We start from the raw sequence: 19062 nt of genomic DNA, 5'->3' as shown, positions 1-19062 counted from the left end.
TATTTATATGTTGTTTTAAAATACAGAACAACTAGAACAGAACAGAATATAATAAAATAGAATAGAATATAATACAACAGAGCATATTAAAATAGAATAGAACAAAACAAAATGGAATAGAACAGAACAAAATACAACAGAACACTATAAAATAGAACAGAACCAAATAGAATAGAATAGAACAGAACAGAATAAATTTTATTAAAATAGAAAAGAACATAATAAAATAGATGAGAATAAAACATAACAGAATAGAAGTAGAACAGAATATAACAGAATAGAATAAAATAAAATAAAAGAGAAAATGGAACAGAACACAAAAGAACAGAATAGAACAGAACAGAACAAAACAAAAAACTAAAGAAAAGAACAGAATATAACAGAAAGGAACATAATAAAACAGAACACAAAAACATAATAGAAAAGAACAGAATAGAAACAAAACACAAAAGAACAGAATAGAACAGAACACAAAAGAACAGAATAAAACAGAAACCAATAGAACAGAATAGAACACAACAGAACAGAATAGAACAGAATACAATAGAACAGAACAGAATAGTAACAAAACACAAAAGAACAGAATAGAACACAAAAGAACAGAACACAAAAGAACAGAATACAAAAGAACAGAACACAAAAGAACAGAATAGAACAAAAACCAAAAGAACAGAACACAAAAGAACAGAATAGAACAGAAACAGAACAGAAACCAAAACACAAAAGAATAGAACAGAAACCAAAAGAACAGAACAGAACACAAAAGAACAGAATAGAACACAAAAGAACAGAAACAGAACAGAAACCAAAAGAACAGAACAGAACACAAAAGAACAGAATAGAACAGAAACCAAAAGAACAGAATAGAACAGAAACCAAAAGAATAGAACACAAAAGAACAGAATAGAACAGAAACCAAAAGAACAGAACACAAAAGAACAGAATAGAACAGAAACCAAATGAACAGAACACAAAAGAACAGAATAGAACAGAAACAGAACAGAAACCAAAAGAACAGAACAGAACACAAAAGAACAGAAACAGAACAGAAACCAAAAGAACAGAACAGAACAGAAACCAAAAGAACAGAACAGAACAGAACACAAAAGAACAGAAACAGAACAGAAACCAAAAGAACAGAATAGAACACAAAAGAACACAAAAGAACAGAATAGAACACAAAAGAACACAAAAGAACAGAATAGAACACAAAAGAACACAAAAGAACACAAAAGAACAGAATAGAACACAAAAGAACACAAAAGACCAGAATAGAACACAAAAGAACACAAAAGACCAGAATAGAACACAAAAGAACACAAAAGACCAGAATAGAACACAAAAGAACAGAATAGAACACAAAAGAACACAAAAGAACAGAATAGAACACAAAAGAACAGAATAGAACACAAAAGAACACAAAAGAACAGAATAGAACACAAAAGAACAGAATAGAACACAAAAGAACAGAATAGAACAGAAAAGAACACAAAAGAACAGAATAGAACACAAAAGAACATAATAGAACACAAAAGAACACAAAAGAACAGAATAGAACACAAAAGAACAGAATAGAACACAAAAGAACACAAAAGAACAGAATAGAACACAAAAGAACAGAATAGAACACAAAAGAACAGAATAGAACAGAAACCAAAAGAACAGAATAGAACAGAAACCAAAACAGAACAGAACAGAAACCAAAAGAACAGAACAGAACACAAAAGAACAGAACAGAACACAAAAGAACAGAACAGAACACAAAAGAACAGAATAGAACACAAAAGAACAGAATAGAACACAAAAGAACAGAATAGAACACAAAAGAACAGAATAGAACACAAAAGAACACAAAAGAACAGAATAGAACACAAAAGAACAGAATAGAACACAAAAGAACACAAAAGAACAGAATAGAACACAAAAGAACAGAATAGAACACAAAAGAACAGAATAGAACAGAAACCAAAAGAACAGAATAGAACAGAAACCAAAACAGAACAGAACAGAAACCAAAAGAACAGAACAGAACACAAAAGAACAGAACAGAACACAAAAGAACAGAATAGAACACAAAAGAACAGAATAGAACACAAAAGAACAGAATAGAACACAAAAGAACAGAATAGAACACAAAAGAACACAAAAGAACAGAACACAAAAGAACAGAATAGAACAGAAACCAAAAGAACAGAATAGAACAGAAACCAAAACAGAACAGAACAGAAACCAAAAGAACAGAACAGAACACAAAAGAACAGAACAGAACACAAAAGAACAGAACAGAACACAAAAGAACAGAATAGAACACAAAAGAACAGAAAAGAACACAAAAGAACAGAATAGAACACAAAAGAACAGAATAGAACACAAAAGAACAGAATAGAACACAAAAGAACAGAATAGAACAGAACAGAATTATAACAGAGCCTCACCTGCTTTTGGAGTGTGTGGTCGTGAGATGGTCACCGGAGTGTGTGTGTCTGGGACTCTGCGCAGGCCTGTGTTGATGCGTGACTGTATGTGTGCGTATGGAGTGTGTCTGCGGCTCTGGACCTGCAGCTGCTGTTTGGCCGCCAGCAGACGCCGCTTCAGGCCCTCGTTCTGCTTCTCCAGCTCCTGTACCTTCTCCTGCATCTCCTCCATCATCTCCTCCATCTCCACATCTCGCCCTCCTTCACGCTGCTTGCGGTCCTTCACCAGACGGATCAGCTTGGTGGCCATCCTGACAAAAAAAAATGTGGTGGCATTGTGGCTCAGTGGTTACCACTATGGCCTCATAGCAAGAAGGTTGCTGGTTTGAATCCCGGCTTGGCCAGTTGGCATTTCTGTGTGAAGTATGCATGTTCTCCCCATGTTGGCGTGGGTTTCCTCCAGGTGCTCCGGTTTCCCCCACAGTCCAAACTCATGTGCTATAGGGGAATTGGGTAAACTAAATTGGCCGTAGCGTATGAGTGTGTGTGTGTGTTTGTGAGTGTGTATGCAGTGTGGGTTGCAGCTGGAAGGGCATCCGCTGTGTAAAAACATATGCTGCAACAGTTGGCGGTTCATTCCGCCGTGGTGACCCCTGATGAATAAGGGACTTAGCCGAAGGAAAATTTTTTTTTTCCTTTGTGTGAATGTATACCTTGTATTTCTGACATTGTGGGGACCAGATGTCCCCACAAGGTTAGCAATACCAGTAAACTGTAAAATTTTGGGGAGTTTTTTTAAATAAATGGCTCATAAATCACACAGAATGACGTATTTTGAATATATTAAAATTCAGAAGTACTCTTAAAGATGGCTGTACGAGTGTGTGTGTTGCATATTTACAATTTTGCATGTTAGGTGACGTGATAGTTTCCCTGACATATACAGAATGTAAATGAAATAATAAATAATTTTAAAATTTCTAATAATAAATTACGGCATTTATATTACAGATGATTTATAATAAACATTCATTCATTTTCCTTCAGTTTATTCCCTTTACTCATCAGGGCTCTCCACAGCGGAATGAACCGCCAACTATTCCAGCACATGTTTTACACAGCGGACGCCCTTCCAGCTGCAACCCAGTACTGGGAAACTCCCATATACTCATATTCACACTCATACACTACGGCCAATTTAGTTCATCAATTCCCCTATAGCGCATGTGCTTGGACTGGGGGAAACCCACGCCAACATGGGGAGAACATGCAAACTCCATATTGAAATGCCAACTGACCCAGCCGGGGCTCGAACCAGCGACCTTCCTGCTGTGAGGTGACAGTGCTAACCACTAAGCCACCGTATCACCAATTTATAACAATATATTACTCAATAATTTATTTTTAGTATACCTATAATAGATTCACAGTCATTTGAAACAAATGTATAAGGCCACAAAAAGCATATCAAAGCCCCCAAATATGAACCTGACATGGCAATATGTACAAAACGTTATATTTAATATACAAGTACATGTTTGTATTTCACAGATATAAAATATTTATGTCATACGCATACATTTACGCAACCTGTATGACTAAATATTGCACTTTATATATACAATTTCTAGCATTATAATTACAAATATGCATCTTTAAATATGTCTAATTTGCAATTTCATATGTGGCCATATGTCAGATTTCTGTATAGGCCCCTAAACAAACAATATGCACCACAATTATTTCTTAAAAAATCAACTGTGAGCTATATTTCATTAAACTATCCACTGATCCTGAGCCAGTGACTCAGCAGTGTGTTAATAATGTAATGAGTGCTCAAACCTGCGGATCTTGTCTTCCTGTTTGCATGTGTGCTGTTTAAGCGTGAGGTTTTCATCCTGCAGGCGCAAGTATTTGTCCTCCAGCTCCTCCCGGCTCAACTTGGACACGTTCTGCCTCTCTCTGATGTTCTGAGACAGCAGGGAGTCTGAAAACAGGAGCACGCTTTTATTTAGCCAGCCTTTACTCTTATTATCATGCACATCTTATTAATGCAGCGGTCAGTGGAATCTAAGCACAGACGATTTGGTGTTGAAAAGACATCAAAACTGACAATAAAGAACTGGTTTAAATATATCAATCAACCTGACATCGAAATATTGACATGGTGTAGATTCAATGTAAATCGAACGATAATTTAATACTTTCAAAACATCCCTCACATTAAAGGTGGCCTATTATGCCCCCTACAAAATACTCAAAATACAACACTAATAATGTTTTCTAACTCTCTGAAACTGTCGAGTTTTGGTGACTGTCGCTTTAAATGCAAATGAGATTGCGCCCTTTTCAGAAGAGGGCGGAGCTACAGATGCCTGTGTGTCATCATAATGGCAGATTCAAAATCAAGACTAATGTCCTATGCTAATGAGGGAGAGATGGTCATTAGTGGGCGGGGCTTTCCCCCTCTAATGACATACAAAGGGAGAATATCAATCAAAGTGTTTCTGCAGACTGTTTTAATCAACTCTAATTAAAAATAAATACAATTATTTCTTTTTAACCATTAGAAGCTGGTTGTATTCATGCACTGTTGCCACACAGCTGTGTTTAAACCCCTTATAAAAGTGATTTTTAGTGACTAATACATCAATATTCCCACATCTAGTCCTTGCAAATCCCTATATAGTTGAAGAATTTTAATAACATCGACTGAAAAGCTGACCTGGTAATGCAGCTCCTCCATTTGTGTCTCTGACGGGAATATCAGCAGCAGTTTCATCAGCGCGAGAAAACATCCCTCAGTCTGAAACCAAACAAATCCCACAGAAATATAGCATGAGAAATACTGCAGATATAAATAGTAGCTGATTACTTCATTACTATACACCATCTTTAAGAGGCACCATGGAATACAATATTATTTTCTTGATAAACAATCAGCATATTTGGTAAAACAAGGGTTCCTACAATGAAAAAATACTTAAAGCGGGTCCGTACATTACGGTTTAGGCTAGAGTTTATTATTTTAACTCTACATAAATAATCATAAGGTTAAATTCGAAAGATTAAAGGACACAGCAATATAGTATTAAGCGATTTATTAGTTTAAATATATATATATATATATATATATATATATATATATATATATATATATATATATATATATATATATATATATATATATATATATATATATACACACACACACTAATGACAATGATAAGAAAATAGTATGCATGTGCAGGACTGTAAAATAAAGTGCTGCCGATAACATTTAGATTCTAGAATACAGTATAGAATAGAATATGAATTAGATATATGGAATCATTAATATAAATGTGTTTAACATAATTAATACACTGTAGATCATGGAATATAAACATCATACGGACTGGCATCCACAGCAAAGGTAGAAATGAGAAACATTTGCGAACATATGTTACACTAAACTGCTCATTTCTGTCATTCACAACATTATTGAATAGATAAATCGCAAACTATGGTATTTCTTGTAAATCACTGTATCAAAAGAATCTATTTTCATGCTCCACATAATTCAACATATTGGTCAACAAAGAAAACAAACCTTCCTGCAACATTCTGGAAACGTTATTTTAAGGTTGAAGAGAATACAACAACATTCCTTGAACGTTATCCTTTAATTCCAAATAGAAAACAAAAAACAAATAGATAATAAATACACCTAACATAAGAAGAAGATGGTATATTGACATCTCAACATGAATTACAGTCATTTTTAGTTCTTTACAAACAAACAATGGCTTTCGTGTATTTATTTTAAACACGCATCAATGTATACACAGTACTGATGCATACAGAACACGTAATTAGTATTTAATTTAAATGTTTAATGTATTTAACATGACCATGTCTTACACATGAAGTAATGATACGACCTGATACGTTTTCATACAGTACTTTTTGAAAAGGTCAACGGAATATTTCGTAACTACAAATCCAATAATTCATAGCAAACACTGTTAAAATGTTGAAGTAGACTTCAAACCTTCATTAAATACTAATATTTTTGCTCAAACGTGATCTCACCGATTTAAAAGCATCACACACCGACCACAGCGACAGTTGCTAACAAACAACCCGTCTACTTCCCCTTTAAAGGACTCGACTTCCGCTACTGTCTCATGGGAAGTGTAGTTCGTACGCGTGACGTCTAAGAAGCGCTCAAAAACAGCTGTTGTTTTCCATTAAAATTCTTCTATTTTTAGTTTAAAACATCTATTTATCTCCACCATGGCAGCACATCACCTATTCATTAACATAAATCGTATGTGTCCGAAAAATCCCACACAGGATGGCAGCGTAATGTTTTTCTACAGTGCAGAAAAGGAAGTGTTAAACATTACATGCATCTAATCTCCTTCCTGCACTGTATTAAAGTGCTATCTAAAGCCCAAACGCAGGCTGACAAGTTTAAACTCGTAAAAGTGTAATTTATGATGAGTTCTGTGAAGGGGAAACAGCACATTACAGTCAGAAGTGGGCGGAGCCTCCACTTCCGTCCGACCCGATTTACGCACAAAACCCAATTCACCTACACACTTACGTCAAAAAAGGAACGCAGCTCAGCGTTCGGTCAGCATCCGCACGCGCTCAGCGTAACTCAAATCCAGCAGAGGCAGCTGTCAGTCAAAGGACATTTAAATGGCTCCACCGTGCAGAAGAGTACAGTCGCTCGAGCTGTCATCTAAATACTCTATTCTCATCCTATTCCTGTTCTTTTAAAAGCGCTCTGCTTCTCTATATTTATTATACTGCACCCGGATACTCGATTTACTCGGATATCCATAATCTGCGCACGAAAATGAGCGAGGAGGAAGACACTTTGGGGAAAACTAAACATGCATTTGAAGAACTGTGTCGAGCTCTGAATATGGATGAGGAGTCGAGTAACAGAGCCTGGAGGAGTTATGAAAATATCAGCAAGAATTACACTCTGGAGGTTAGTCAACTCGTTATATGTAGGCCTTCTGCACGCGATTATAATGCCAGCGTACAGTGCATTCATTCAGATGTGTTTGTTTATGTTTTGTCTATATATTATGTGCTTTATCCTGTCAAATAATGTGTATGTTATGTATCTGACATGAGCGCGTAATGCGCGTGTCTGCGTGACATCATCATCTCTGGCTTTATCTGAATGAACAGCTTCAGGAGTGTACAGTAAAGACAGATTGGGCTTTTGGGGTGAATATTAATGCTGATTAAATGCATATGAACCACTAATATATGTTAGGATTAATATTGTATCATGGAAGCAGTGATAGACAGTATATCAGCATGATACAATGACTGGTTTCTGCTATGCTACAGAATAATAGTTGTATAAAACACAACCTAGAATGTTATTTTCATAATACACGCTCATGTTTTCTCGTTGCTGAAAAAAAAAATGAATAAATGAAAATAATATAACCTAAACAATGTTTAGAACAAGAAAACAACCTAAACGTAACGTTGAGACAACGTTGTTGTAAAGGTGTAATAAAATATCAGCTGGAAAGAACATTTTAAGATCATTCTTACAATGTTATTTTATGGGTGGAAGAAAATATAACCTAAAAGAACATTCTTAGAATGATATAGAACATTTCTGGGGCATTATTATATGTTATACATCATATATTATAAAGAAAAATAAGAAACAATAATATCTTTTAGAACAGTAATCTTGGTATAGGGTTGGACAGACATTTATGGAATGTTATTTTATGGTTGGAAGATAATATACAATAAAAAGAGCGTTCTTTAAACATCTGACATGAGCGAATAATGTGTGTGTCTGCGTGACATCATCATCACTGGCTTTATCTGAATGAATAGCTTCAGGAGTGTACAGGAAAATAATATAACCTAAACAATGTTAAGAACAACCTAAAAGTAACATTGAGAGAACGTTAGTGTATAATATCAGCTGAAAAGCACATTTTGAGATCATTCTTACAATGTTATTTTATGGGTAGGAGAAAATATAACCTAAAAGAACATTCTTAAAATGATATCGAACATTTCCGGGACATTATTATATGTTATGCAAGTCAAGTTGAGCTTTATTGTCATACAGGACATACAGAGGAACGAAATGTCGTGTCTCGCAGGACAACGGTGCTACATAAATCAATTATAAACACAAACACAACACTGGACATAAGAGCTACTTTAAAACCGATGCACAGCTAACATATACCATAAGCTACTTAACTATACACATAAGCTATACAAGTACTTTAACATGAGACTGAACAATGTTGTGCAGGATGCTCTGCAACAGAGCTGTTAAAGGGGAATATTGTGCAGAAGAGAGGTATTTAAGGTTTAATATTGTCCAAGAGTTGTTTAAAGTGAAGCAAGCAGTGAAACATGATTGTGGTACAGTTATAATGAACCACTTTCATTATTGAATCCTTGTAAGATGGAGTTTAGAGAAAGTGTCAGGTGCATAAGACAGAAGAGTGTTTCTACAGGTGGTTTATCAAGCCCACTCACCTGAAGTTTGAATTGCACAATGTTTCCAAGAGACATGGAGTGATTCAGAAAGTGTCTATAGTGCAAATGTGCAACCTGGTGCAAGCGTCAGAGAGACGAGAGGGTGTCTTTATATGTTATACTATATACTTTATATATGTTTATATATTAAAATAGCATCTAAAAAGAAAATAAAGATTATATATTTTTAGAATATTATGATGCAGTAGGAAGAAAATACAGCTATTATACACCATGGCATACAGCATATTCAGCATACTTTGTAAGAAAAGATTTCCATAAATAAAATACTATATACAATATATATATATATATATATATATATATATATATATATATACAATAAACAAATACTAAAAGCGGGTCCGTACATTATGGTTTAGATATGATTTGACTATTTTTACCCTAATATAAGATAAATAATAGTTAAATATAAAAGATTAAAGGACACATTAACATAGTATAAAGCTATTTTCTAGTTCATATAATGACTATGGTAAGTAAATAGTACGGATGTACTCAGGACTGTAAAATAAAGTGCTACTAAATAACATTTAGATTACATAATACAGTATAGTATAGATATATGCTAATTTAACTGAATTAAATACACAGAATCATTAATATAAATGTGTTTAACGTAATAAATACACTGTAGATTATGAAATAGACACATCAATCAGACTGAAATACAGACAAATGTTGAAATGAGAGTCATTTGTAAACATAAATTAGACTGGGGTTGCATGGTTTACTATGGTAGTATCGCGATACTATGGCTCCAAAACACTGGCGGTGCCACTGAAGTTTGTAAACGTTATATCGCCACAGCAAAGGTAGAAATGAGAAACATACATTAGACTAAACGGCTCAGTTCTGTCATACACAATGTTATTGAATTGACAATCGCAGACTGTGGTATTTATTATACATCACTGCACCAAAAGAATCTGTTTTTATGATACATATTATAAAGTTATGATGTTTTTATATGGTTTGAAGAAAATATTATGTATAAAGCATGACATAACATAAAAACTGTATATATTTTAGAATATCAAGACGTAGTAGGAAGGAAATACAGCCTGAAAAGAGTGTTACTGTATAGACGCAATACTATTTTATGATTGGAATAAAAATATAACCTTAAAATAACCTTTTTACAATGTTACATTAAGGTTAAGAAATTAAGGTTAACCAATAAAGAACATTCTTATAAAGGTACCATTAAATAAATACAAATATTTAACAATAACTGGGAATTAAAGTCTGGTTAGAGGACAGCTGAAAACATTGTTTTAGTGTCAGGCTGTGTTTGGGGTTGATTTGTGTGTGTGTTTGTGTTTCAGGGCAGTGAGCTGCACTGGTTGGCGTGTTCTCTGTATGTTGCGTGTCGCTCATCAGTGCCCACTATCAGTAAAGGCACAGCGGAGGGAAACTATGTGTCTCTGACCAGGATCCTGCGCTCATCACAGCAGAGGTCTGTACACACACGCACATACACAAACACACACACAGAGACTTAGTACACTTTAGTCAGATGAAGATAAACACACACAAAAAGAGAGAGACATGCACACACACACACACACACACACATACACACACAAGCATGTTGTGATGTTCCCAAGACAACTTCAAGATCAGCTGGGATTTAGAGAGCTGCCTTTCTTCTAAGCTTGTCACTTCCTGCAGTTCATACAGAAGAGCTGTGCAGACAATCATTACAGTTAAACAATCACTACAAATCTGATTATATATACACACACACACACACATATATATATATATATATATATATATATATATATATATATATATATATATATATATATATATATATATATATATATATATATATATATATAATATATATGTGTGTGTGTGTGCATTTTAATACTAATAGCAAACTAAATACTGTGTACGTAAAGGTAAATATAGCAAACTGTCAAAAATAGGTGCAGGTCATAATACATGTATAAAAAATTAAACAACAATTTAAAATCAGAAATATCTGTTGCTAAATAATATTGTTTAATAGCATACTATAGGTTTAGGCATATGTTTTAGTGTAGTGTCAGTTGTAACTATAGTATAATATAGAACAGTATAATATGTATAGTATAGTATAATCCAATATAGTAAGGAATATGCATTGTACACTGTTATATAGAACAGTTCAGTATAGTATAGTATAGTATAGTATAGTATAGTATAGTATAGTATAGTATAGTATAGTATAGTATAGTATAGTATAGTATAGTATAGTATAATCCAATATAGTAAGGAATATGCATTGTACACTGTTATATAGAACAGTTCAGTATAGTATAGTATAGTATAGTATAGTATAGTATAGTATAGTATAGTATAGTATAGTATAGTATAGTATAGTATAGTATAGTATAGTATAGTATTTTATAGTATAGTATAGTCCAATATAGTAAGGAATATGCACTGTACACTGTTATATAGAACAGTTCAGTATAGTATAGTATAGTATAGTATAGTATAGTATAGTATAGTATAGTATAGTATAGTATAGTATAGTATAGTATAGTATAGTATAGTATTTTATAGTATTTTATAGTATTTTATAGTATAGTATAGTATAGTATAGTATAGTATAGTATAGTATAGTATAGTCCAATATAATAAGGAATATGCACTGTACACTGTTATATAGAACAGTTCCGTGTAGTATAGTATAGTATAGTATAGTATAGTATAGTATAGTATAGTATAGTATAGTATAGTATAGTATAGTATAGTATAGTCCAATATAGTAAGGAATATGCATTGTACACTGTTATATAGAACAGTTCCGTATAGTATAGTATAGTATAGTATAGTATAGTATAGTATAGTATAGTATAGTATAGTATAGTATAGTATAGTATAGTATAGTATAGTAAGGAATATGCATTGTACACTGTTATATAGAACAGTTTCGTATAGTATAGTATAGTATAGTATAGTATAGTATAGTATAGTATAGTATAGTATAGTATAGTATAGTATAGTATAGTATAGTATAGTATAGTATAGTATAGTATAGTATAGTATAGTATAGTAGTGTTCAGTTTGGCATTGTATGGTATTGTATAGTCTTACATAGAACAGTACCAAATAGTATAGTATATAGCACAATATAGTATGCTGTAGTTTTGTATAGTATTATAGGGTTTACAGTATAGTATGCCACTGTTGTATATTCCATTGTACAGTGTAGTACAGTAAACTTTAGTCCAGTATAGAAGTATACAACATGGTATGGGACAATGTTGTACTGTATTATGATGTATAGTATAGTATAGTATAGTATAGTATAGTATAGTATAGTACAGTACAGTACAGTATAGTACAGTACAGTACAGTACAGTACAGTATAGTATAGTATAGTATAGTATCATATTGTATCGTATCGTATAGAATAAAATAGTGTAGTATAGTGTAGAATAGTAAAGTATAGTAATCAGGACATATACATTGCATACATATACACACATAATGTGCTGTGATGTGTGGAGTCTGAGTGGGATTGTTGTGTCTTCCAGCCTGATTGAGTTCTTCAGTAAGATGAAGAAGTGGCAGGACATGGCGAATCTGCCCAGAGACTTCCAGCAGAGCACAGAGAAACTGGAGAGGAACTTCACCGTCACCTCCGTCATCTTCAAGAAATACCTGCCCTTATTCAGAGACATCTTCAAGACGCCCACAGACGAGCTACCCAGAACACACCGGGGCAGAAAACAGAGGTACGACAGACTGACTTGATTACCCCTTGTGTCCTGTTGGAGGCTGTTGTTGCCCCATTGACTTCCATTATAATCACATTTTGTGATTGCAAAGCCATGACAGCATATAGTCAAGCATTCTTGATTGTTGCTGGGTTTCCCTGATGGGAAGAGACATAAAGAGTAAAGGAGTAAAACTGCAGTAAAATGACACACTGTGCCTCTTCCAAATAGTGAAAACCTCAGTGTGTGAATAATCTGATATTTGTGTTTCCAGACGTCATCCCTGCACCGTCACTGAGGTCTTCAACTTCTGCTGGATCCTCTTCATACACGCTAAAGGTACAGACACACTACATTTATAAACACACTAGCTGCATCTCAATCTGCCCCCTAGCTCCTAAGCTCGTTCATCAATAGGTCGTGTCCATGAAATCGAGCACTAGTAAGGGCACAGATGAGGTCGGTTCACTACACATTGGGACACACTGAGTGTGACATGAGAGCATCCTCATTGTACATCATCAAAACTGGAGTTGAAAAACACACACACACACACACTCATACACTACGGCCAATTTAGTTAATCAATTCCCCTATAGTGCATGTGTTTGGACTGTGGAAGTTCCTTTCCTTTCCAGAGGAAACCCATGCTAACACAGCGAGAACATGCAAACTCCACACAGAAATGCCAACTTACCCAGTCGGGACTCGAACCAGCGACCTTCTTGCTGAGAGGCGACATTTCAAACCTATCTAGCCATGCTTGTTCATGTTAGAAATATGTAATAAGGGGATTTTTTTTAGAAAAACGTCTCTCGATTGTCATTTTCTTGGATGATTTTGTGGATATTTTGTGCTTCCCAACTTCCGTTAAGGGCACTTACATCAACCGGCCACTTTATTAGGTACACCTGTCCAACTGCTCGTTAACGTAGATTTCTAATCAGCCAATCACATGGCAGCAACTCAATGCATTTAGGCATGTAGACATGGTCAAGACGATCTGCTGCAGGTCAAAGCGAGCATCAGAATGGGGAAGAAAGGGGATTTAGGTGACTTTGAACGTGGCATGGCTGTTGGTGCCAGACGGGCTGCTCTGAGTATTTCAGAAACTGCTGATCTACTGGGATTTTCATGCACAACCATCTCTAGGGTTTACAGAGAATGAAGGAAATATCCAGTGAGCGGCAGTTCTGTGGGCGCAAATGCATTGTTGATGCCAGAGGTCAGAGGAGAATGGCCAGACTGGTTCCAGCTGATAGAAAGGCAACAATAACTCAAATAAGCACTCGTTACAACCAAGGTCTGCAGCCAATCCAATTGAGCATCGTGTCAACACCACAGCCAACCTGAGTATTGTTGCTGACCTTGTCCATCCCTTTATGACCACAGTGTCTCCATCTTCTCAAATGGCCTCCACAGTCACCAGAGCTCAATCCAATAGAGCACCTTTGGGATGTGGTAGAACAGGAGATTCGCATCATGGATGTGCAGCTGACAAATCTGCTGTAACTGCGTGATGCTATCATGTCAATATGGAGCAAAATCTCTGAGGAATATTTCCAGTACCTTGTTGAATCTATGACATGAAGAATTAAGGCAGTTCTGAAGACAAAATGGGGTCCAACCCGGTACTAGTGTACCTAATAAAGTGGCCGGCAAGTGTATATATTGTTCATCCTTGATTTCAAAGGGCATTGAAGAACTATTCAGGGCGTGAAAGATTTAGTGCACTGGAAGAATTTTGTGATTTAGGCAGCGCTTAAGATGGTTGGCCAGATCAGTGCACTGACTAGTAAATAAAGGTGCTGAACGAGATGCACCCATACATATATTTACCATATATAAAGTATATTACTGTAAAAAAAAAGAGTTTGTTTTAGTTTTAGTTGTGTTGAACAGGACAACCGTGTGCGTGTGTGTGTGTGTGTGTGTGTGTGTGTGTGTGTGTGAACGCTGAAGGGATTATGATGAGAGCAGTTTATTATTGTGCTCTTTTCCTCCACTGGTCAAACGCTAAACAGCAGCTCTGCCTCTGATTGGCTGAGAGTGCTGAGGGTTGATCATGTGACCCGTGTGATTATCTGGGCCGGTTCAGGCATGCTTGATACAGTCAGAGATCAGCAGGACAGACGTTCTTCACTGCTGAACATGTGAACACAAATCAGCAGAATCATCCGGTCGGCGCTTTATTTCTGTCCAGCTGCAAAATCAGACATGCTGAACTCACCTGATCCAGTCTGAGGTGGACAATAAACGGGGGAAAAGAGGAATCCCACGAGCCATGTGTAGACACTAAACTAATATTGCTTAAGGGGGCTAATAATATTGAGCTTAAAATGGCTTTAAAACAATTAAAAACTGCTTTTATTCTAGCTGAAATAAAACAAGACTTTCTCCAGAAGATAAAATAATGAAATAATGCAAAATAATAATGCACAGGGGGGTGAATAATTTTGACCAGCTGTATGTTATATGAAGGCAAATAGTAAAACTTCCATGTAAAAGCAGAGTGCAGCACAGCAGGAGTGCATTATTTCCTCACGTGCGTCACTTAGCAACCAGCAGCACAGATGACAAGTCAGGGCTTGCCTGTGTGGCTTCTCTCTGTGCTCCTGAACTGGAGGAACAATCCCTCATTCTGCAGAAACACACACTGAAAAAAGAGCCCATCGAGCTTTACAGATGCAGAGCCATCATATCTGAGGGATGACAGAGAGAAACATGTGCTGTAAGTAACTTTACTGACATTAACGTGACGGCTACTGTACTGTACAGGTGATACTGTAGGCATTACACATATTGTATTGTGCATTTGAAAACCGTTGCTTTAATTTAAGTATTATTATTATATTATAAAATTGTAGCTATTTTTCAAATGTTTCCCAAGTGGGGTGGCGTGGTGGTTAGCACTGTCGCCTCAAAGCAAGAAGGTCGCTGGTTTGAGCCTCGGCTGGATCATTTGGCATTTCAATGTGGAGTTGGCATGTTCTCCCTGTGTTGGCGTGGGTTTCCTCTGGGTTTCACGCACAGTCCAAAAACATGCGCTATAGGGGAATTCATTCATTCATTTTATTTTCCGCTTAGTCCTTTTATTTAATCTGGGGTTGCCACAGCGGAATGAACCACCAACTTATCCAGCATATGTTCTACGCAGAGGATGACCTTCCGCTTTAGGAGAATTGAATAAGCTGAATTGTCCATAGTGTTTAAGTGTGAATGAGAGTGAATGGGTGTTTCCTAATACTGGGTTGCCGCTGGAAGGGCATTCGCTGCACAAAACATATGCTGGATAAGTTGGCGGTTCATTCTGCTGTTGCGATCCCTGATGATTAAGGGGCCAAAAAGAAAATGCATGAGAGAATGTTTCCGAAGTGATAGTAGTAACCGAACTAGGACATTTTCACCGTATTTTCTATAATATTAATAGAAAATATTATATGGATTTTATTTGGACGTCTGGAGAAAGTCTTATTTGTTTTAGTTTGGCTGGAATAAAAAAGCATTGCAGTTTAAGCTCAATACTAGTATCTTGCAAAATAACTAATTTAATATGATATGAAGTACTGGGTTGTTTCCCAGAGATGGGTTGCAGCTGGAAGGGCATCCGCTGCGTAAAACGTGCTGGATAAGTTGGTGGTTCATTCCGCTGTGGCGACTCCTGATTAATAAAGGGACTAAGCTGAAAAGAAAATGAATGAATGAATGTACTGGGTTGCAGCTGGAAGGGCATCCGCTGGGTAAAACATATGCGACCTCTGATAAATAAAGGGACTAAGCCGAAGGAAAATTAATATTATTAAGTTATTAAAACTATTACGTCTAAAAATGTGGGAAGTATTAGAAAACTAATACAAAATTGTACAGGAGGGCAAATTATTTAGCTAATTTTACTACAACTAACAAAACAACAGGAAGTATCATGATGTTTTTCTGCCAAAAAAAGTTTGCAACACATGCTTCAATGATCATATTTTTATTACAGCATGAATTCAAACAAACACAGAATTTAGTTGCCATTTTATGTTTAGCCTTTTTAGCTGATCAATAAGGAGCCGAGAAGGTTGCTCTTAAAGTGCCTGTTCATCCAAAAATAAACATTCTGTCATCATTAGTCTTGAAAATAGACTGTAAAAGATATGGACGTAGTGACATCACCCATAGGGTTCTGAAGAATGCAAAAGAAGCTACAAGTAGGCGTGGCCAACCGTCACCATTTTGTTCGCACGTCATCGCTCCGACTGGGGATACCAAACAAGGGCAAAGAGGCGGAGCCTGAGCGGAGCTAGCATTTTGATTGGACAGACCTTTCTTACGCTTAATTACCTGCGACTTGTTTGTGTTCTGACCACATGTGTTTCGTTGTACACTATATCAATAAAGTGTTTAGTCTTTTAAAACACTGTTTTTACACATTGAGCCACTAAACATTGCTCTTATGACGTTTTTCTACAGGAGAAAAACATGAATTACTTCCAAAACTACACTTCAGATATAGTGTGTGTTAGTAAATGCAGGACTATTGATGAAATCTAGCATAACACTGTAAATGACAATGCTTCAGACGACCTAGAGCCTACAGCTAACAGATTCTGACAGATTCTGGAGTGCTTTACAGCTCTAAAGAGAAATAAAGATCTTATGAAAGATCTTAAATAAAACACATTTATGGAGATGGTGTATAAGCATATAGTTTCACTCACAGGGGAAATGGAGGCCACTTGAATGGTTTGTGAGCACAATTAAGTGCACACAGCATGCCATATTATCTGATAATAGTAGGAAATAATTCTAAAAGGCAGCTGACTGTGTAAAGCCACATAAAACAGAACAAAAATACAATAAATAGGTTCAGCGGCTAATCAGCCGGAATCAGCTGAGGTGAAGTGATGGTGACCAGCAAGACCTAGCTGTCACTCAAGTAGCCACGCCCTTAATTATGCAGACTTAATATAAATTAAACGGATGAGTTATAAAAAAATTCACCCCGTCACAATTGTCATGAAGGGTAATATTAGCTATATACACCAAAATCGTTCTTTGTACCAGGCTGTAAACACCAAGTCGGCCATTTTAACAGTGGGCTCAATAGAAATGTGCTCTATTATGGAGCCAGGACTAGCGGAATTTTGATGTATTGCAGTTTCAGTTACTTCCGTATTTGCTTCACGAGGAAGAGCGGGAGGTTGCTGCTTGGTCTTGAATCTGCCACTATGCTGACACACAGGCATCTATAGCTCCGCCCTCTTATTAAAAGAGCACAATTTCATTTAAATTTAAAGCGACAGACACCAAAACACCACAATTAGAATCAAAGCCTAAAAGGGTCCGTTTCAGAGAGTTAGAAAATATTATAAGTGTGGTATCTTGAGCTGAAACTTCACACACACTCTGACATCAGAGACTTATTTTATATCTTGTAAAAAGGCGCATAATAGGTCTCCTTTAAACTATATAAGTTAACCTGGAAGCTATAAATCCAAACACCGTGGTGTAGCGGCACAGGCTGATTTTTGCAGACTTTTCCTGCTGCCTGTCTGCTTGATATATGTTCATACTGTGACTGTGCTTTCCTGCTCAACACTATTGTGCTCAGTTTTCTTCTGCTTTAGATGCATCTTTAGCTTCATTTGAGGAAACAAGTTCATACCAAACCTCACTTATTATAAACAAAGTTTCAAGTCAGGCTCTTCGAGAGTTATGTTAAAAACACAACATCAAATCATTCATTCATTCATTCATTTTCAGCTTAGTCCCTTTATTAATCTGGAGGAGCCACAGCGGAATGAACCGCCAACTATTCGGCATATGTTTTTACGCAGCGGATGCCCTTCCAGCCGCAACCCAGTACTGGGAAACACCCATACACTCTCACATACACACACACACCTACGCCTATTTAGCTGTAAGAGCGCGGTGCTTTGCATTGGTTTGAATTATTATCCAAGATCAAACGTAATGAAAATGCAGTAGGTTACTAAATAAGTTTTTAAAAATCAACCGAAAAGTTATTAAATATGTTTAGATATGATTAAATATAATAATAAAATATTATATATAGGTAAAGATAACACTGCTGCGCCCCCATGCGATAGTATCATGTATCGGCGATCTCACAGGGGAATCATATGGCGATCTCGTATGTCGCCCAGCACTAACGCAAACATTTATAATCCGTATATCCTGCATTTTGCAGATAAGGCACATTGCTGCCTGCTTCACATAACTACTCCTTTAGTGTCCATGCATCTCCAGATTTCAAAATAAGAGTCCCACATATATATCATGTTTAGCAAGAGCTTAGATCAGCTTTAAAATAAGGATAAAAAACTATCATTGTTGTAATCTCACTAGGAAATGTTGATGCCAGTCAAACA

The 19062-nt window shown here is 36.0% G+C and overlaps 2 protein-coding genes across 2 annotated transcripts in view; one reads left to right on the top strand and one right to left on the bottom strand.

The window, feature by feature from the left end:
* Positions 1–6552, bottom strand: part of rpgrip1l (RPGRIP1 like) — a 34270-nt gene extending 27718 nt beyond the window's left edge. Inside the window, 4 exon segments of the mRNA XM_056451253.1 lie at positions 2436–2725; positions 4257–4401; positions 5140–5220; positions 6489–6552. Coding sequence (XP_056307228.1) covers positions 2436–2725; positions 4257–4401; positions 5140–5212 — 508 coding nt within the window. The 5' untranslated portion in view covers positions 5213–5220; positions 6489–6552.
* A 546-nt stretch (positions 6553–7098) lies between these two features.
* Positions 7099–19062, top strand: part of rbl2 (retinoblastoma-like 2 (p130)) — a 29609-nt gene continuing 17645 nt past the window's right edge. Inside the window, 4 exon segments of the mRNA XM_056451252.1 lie at positions 7099–7401; positions 10295–10425; positions 12503–12703; positions 12960–13024. Coding sequence (XP_056307227.1) covers positions 7264–7401; positions 10295–10425; positions 12503–12703; positions 12960–13024 — 535 coding nt within the window. The 5' untranslated portion in view covers positions 7099–7263.

The sequence above is a fragment of the Danio aesculapii genome, chromosome 25 (assembly GCF_903798145.1).
Source record: "Danio aesculapii chromosome 25, fDanAes4.1, whole genome shotgun sequence".
NCBI lineage: Eukaryota > Metazoa > Chordata > Actinopteri > Cypriniformes > Danionidae > Danio > Danio aesculapii.
This window is presented reverse-complemented; position numbering and strand designations above follow the sequence as displayed.